This window comes from Lycium ferocissimum, chromosome 11, assembly GCF_029784015.1.
Source record: "Lycium ferocissimum isolate CSIRO_LF1 chromosome 11, AGI_CSIRO_Lferr_CH_V1, whole genome shotgun sequence".
Lineage (NCBI taxonomy): Eukaryota > Viridiplantae > Streptophyta > Magnoliopsida > Solanales > Solanaceae > Lycium > Lycium ferocissimum.
In genome coordinates this window covers 65,503,853-65,506,950 of record NC_081352.1, presented here as the reverse complement: position 1 = coordinate 65,506,950, position 3,098 = coordinate 65,503,853, and the positions used below count along the sequence as shown (strand labels likewise).

General features: G+C 35.6%; 1 protein-coding gene across 4 annotated transcripts; it reads right to left on the bottom strand.

Moving 5' to 3' along the window:
• Nucleotides 1-998: 998 nt before the first annotated feature.
• LOC132037931 (protein FAR1-RELATED SEQUENCE 2-like) lies at nucleotides 999-2,869 on the bottom strand. Of its 4 annotated transcripts, none has more exons than XM_059428593.1 (8): nucleotides 2,499-2,869; nucleotides 2,146-2,210; nucleotides 2,003-2,064; nucleotides 1,856-1,923; nucleotides 1,686-1,757; nucleotides 1,531-1,593; nucleotides 1,360-1,428; nucleotides 999-1,280 (listed from the first exon to the last, which is right to left on the bottom strand). In XM_059428593.1, exons 1-8 carry the CDS (start codon nucleotides 2,649-2,651, stop codon nucleotides 1,239-1,241), a joined length of 594 nt encoding a protein of 197 aa, XP_059284576.1. In that variant the 5' UTR covers nucleotides 2,652-2,869; the 3' UTR covers nucleotides 999-1,238. The 4 variants fall into 4 exon arrangements, with proteins under 4 accessions (XP_059284576.1, XP_059284573.1, XP_059284575.1 ...); XM_059428590.1 differs by having other exon boundaries at nucleotides 1,360-1,434; nucleotides 2,499-2,868; XM_059428592.1 differs by having other exon boundaries at nucleotides 1,360-1,434; nucleotides 1,856-1,921; nucleotides 1,996-2,064; nucleotides 2,146-2,202; nucleotides 2,499-2,867.
• Nucleotides 2,870-3,098: the final 229 nt, after the last annotated feature.

Sequence of the window (3,098 nt, the reverse complement as noted above, 5' to 3'; positions counted from 1 at the left end):
AATTGCCCATGCCTGCAGTAAAAAAAATTGTGCAGATTGTCCTTCATATGGACTGGTCTTTAACTTTTGGCCCTCAAATCTGTGGTCTTTAATTTTTGTCCCCTACTTTTCATTTAATGAAAATTTGTGGCCAAAGTATCCTTATTTGCGCATCTACGAAATCAGAGATTCGGGCTCGAACCCCAACAGAGTTAAAAAAAAAAATTCACAAGGCAGGATTTTCATAGAAAATATGCTTATTCGAGGCAAAATTATGCCTTATGTCTTACGGCATAACTCTGGAGTATTCTACAGAACTATGCTGGACAAGGGTAAAGTTATGCCTTAACTTTTATATAAAAATTATGTTTTAAGCCATAACTTCTATACAGAAACTATGCCTTATGACATAATTTTGTAGGATAACCTAATTTCTACAGAACTATGTCGTAAGACATAACTTTACCCTGAATAGGCATAATTTTCTATGAAACCTTGCATTGAGAATTTTTTTTTTTTTCTCAGCTGGGATGCTAAAAAAGTTATGTCTCAAGGCACAACTTTACCCGAATGGGAATAGTTTGCTATGAAATCTTGTCTTGTGGTTTTTTTTTTTTTTTTTTAAACTCTGCTGGGGTTCGAACCCAAAACGTCAGATAAAATTAAAGACCACCCCGAAATAAGGGTATTCCTACGAATTGCCCTTCGCGGTATTGTGTACCTTTATAATCCTTAAGTTCTTGGTTTTACCAATTAAATTCGTCATACCTCTCAGGAAATGAACATTTGCATTTTTAAGAGACCTTGCAATTAAAATTGGTAAATGAACATTGGTCAATGAACAGATTACTTTCTGAAGCATGACCACGGAACTATGACTAGTCAAGATATAGAAACAGATGACTCAAAGCATTCAACTGTTGGTCTTCTGTTATTGGACGACCTACAAATTAATGTTAAAATGCAATCAACCCAGAACCCCGGAATTGAACCCGTAGGTACTCTCTGACACAAAGGCAGAAAACAGAAACATTTCTTCTCATATCACGGGACCATATGTTGCATCCAGAAACAAAAGAAATATTGAAGTCCTTATTGATATTTATCAGAAGACTTCAGTAATTAACGTACAATTATTTCCCCTTCTACATTAAACATGCTTAGGCATAGATAAATTTGAGAGTAACCTTAATTTCCTATTCAGCTAACTTCCTAAGGCGATAAATTAAGCATTGTTTCCAATCCTGCCGAGAGAAACACTAATCCTGCATATGTTTTCCTGTGACACTGGTTGAATTGTCCTACAGTTGGGAGCGAGAGTGAAATTTGAACCCACAATAAACATGAAATAACCAAATATATTGACTAAATAAAACATACCATATCAGATGAATTTCCCTGAATGTCAAAAGAAGTATGCAGTAGTGGCGCTCTGAAGCTAAGTTGTCCCTGCAACTGCAAATCACTATGAGCTAGTATGTACCAGCAAATTTGACCAATGGACAAAATTGATTCAACAAAATTACTAGGTTTAGGTCTTTCTGTTCATACCAGTCCTTGAATACTTTGAGCAGAGTAATGACCGCCATGGTCTAATATATAATTCAAGTTTCCCTGCGAGAGCGGCGAGTAAAAGGGAAACCAACAATTTAGTCCACTTCAAGTATCTTCTCATCATCAGGTTCCCAATAAAATAGTTGCCTTACCAGAACGTTTTGTGAGGCTTGATGATTGCTGTAATAGCTATCTTGTAACATAGATAGAGAACTCAACGGACCCTGAAAAAATACCAAATCATTGAATGAGCTCTGTTAAGCAAATACATTTTTGGAGGCATGTGTTTTAAAGATTTGAATGCAGAAAAAGGATGCAGCACCAATGCATGAACGCTCTGATGAGGAACATAGTATCCGTCAATAGTTTCCATTCTGGGGCCTGGATTCTGTAGTCATATAAAGAAGGGTCAAAAGGGCTTAAACTCATGTAAATTGTGGGCTAGCCCGGGTTATCTCGTACCATTCCTTGTACGTGCCTCTGAGCAAGGAAAGCATCTTCATGAGTTGGTAGTTTTGAGTTTGATTGATCCTACAAAAGGACGAAACGGAATAAATATATGTAACCGAGCTTACCACGTGTGTGCAAAAGATAATAAGCCAAAAGATATACCATCTGCAGGCTGCTATCTTGGATACCGGTAGATAGTACTTCAACATTAGATTGAACCTACAATACTTCAACTATTCAAACGAGATAATTATATTTTTGGACCGTTCAAAAGAATAATAGCCAGCAAATGTGTAGGTTTTGTATATGACGTATAAATCTGCATATAATATACATATAGTATCTATAAAACATACATATAATATACATAATCAATGTATAGGTTTTGCATATTTTGGCTAGTGCCTGTAATTAGTTTGGGCCGATGGGCAAAAAATGAAAAAAAAAAAAAAAAACTATTGAAATTTCTCTTTTGGAACTATTACTTAATCTGCTGAAAAAAGAATTTATACTGCCTTGCGCTTCTTCTGTACTTTCTTTCTCTTTGAGGACTTTGCCATACTGCAACGTTGAATCTCTTCATCAACGTTATGATTGCATTGAGAAAATGAAAAGTTAGAGACTGAAGCACTCTTCACAGAGTTATTTGCATTGACACAATCGTTCATAGCAGCTTTTAGTGCGTTTACAGCTGATTCATAGGTTTCCAGGGATAAAGATCCAACTTCCCCCAATTGGGCAGCAAGTTTGCAAAGATCATTGAGACGTTGGGTCCTACATAGAGGGTTGCTTGGAATCCGGCACGCTCACCCTTTAATTTTTGCATCCCCTGTCCACCGCTCTAATATATACACCGGTGGAATACTGCGGACACCGCGATACTTTTAGAACCGTAACTGCATGTTTTATAATGAGAATAAATAAACAAAACACTATATATATATAGTAAAAATTCATGTATATTACTACAACTCTCTCAATGAGTTTTGATTTTTCGTAAATGTTATCAAAATAACCTCATTAGAAATAATATTAAATAGTCGTACTTTTCATATATATAGGGAATTAAACGACACTAAACAATTTCTTATTTTGTTGATTTTGTAAATTGTTCT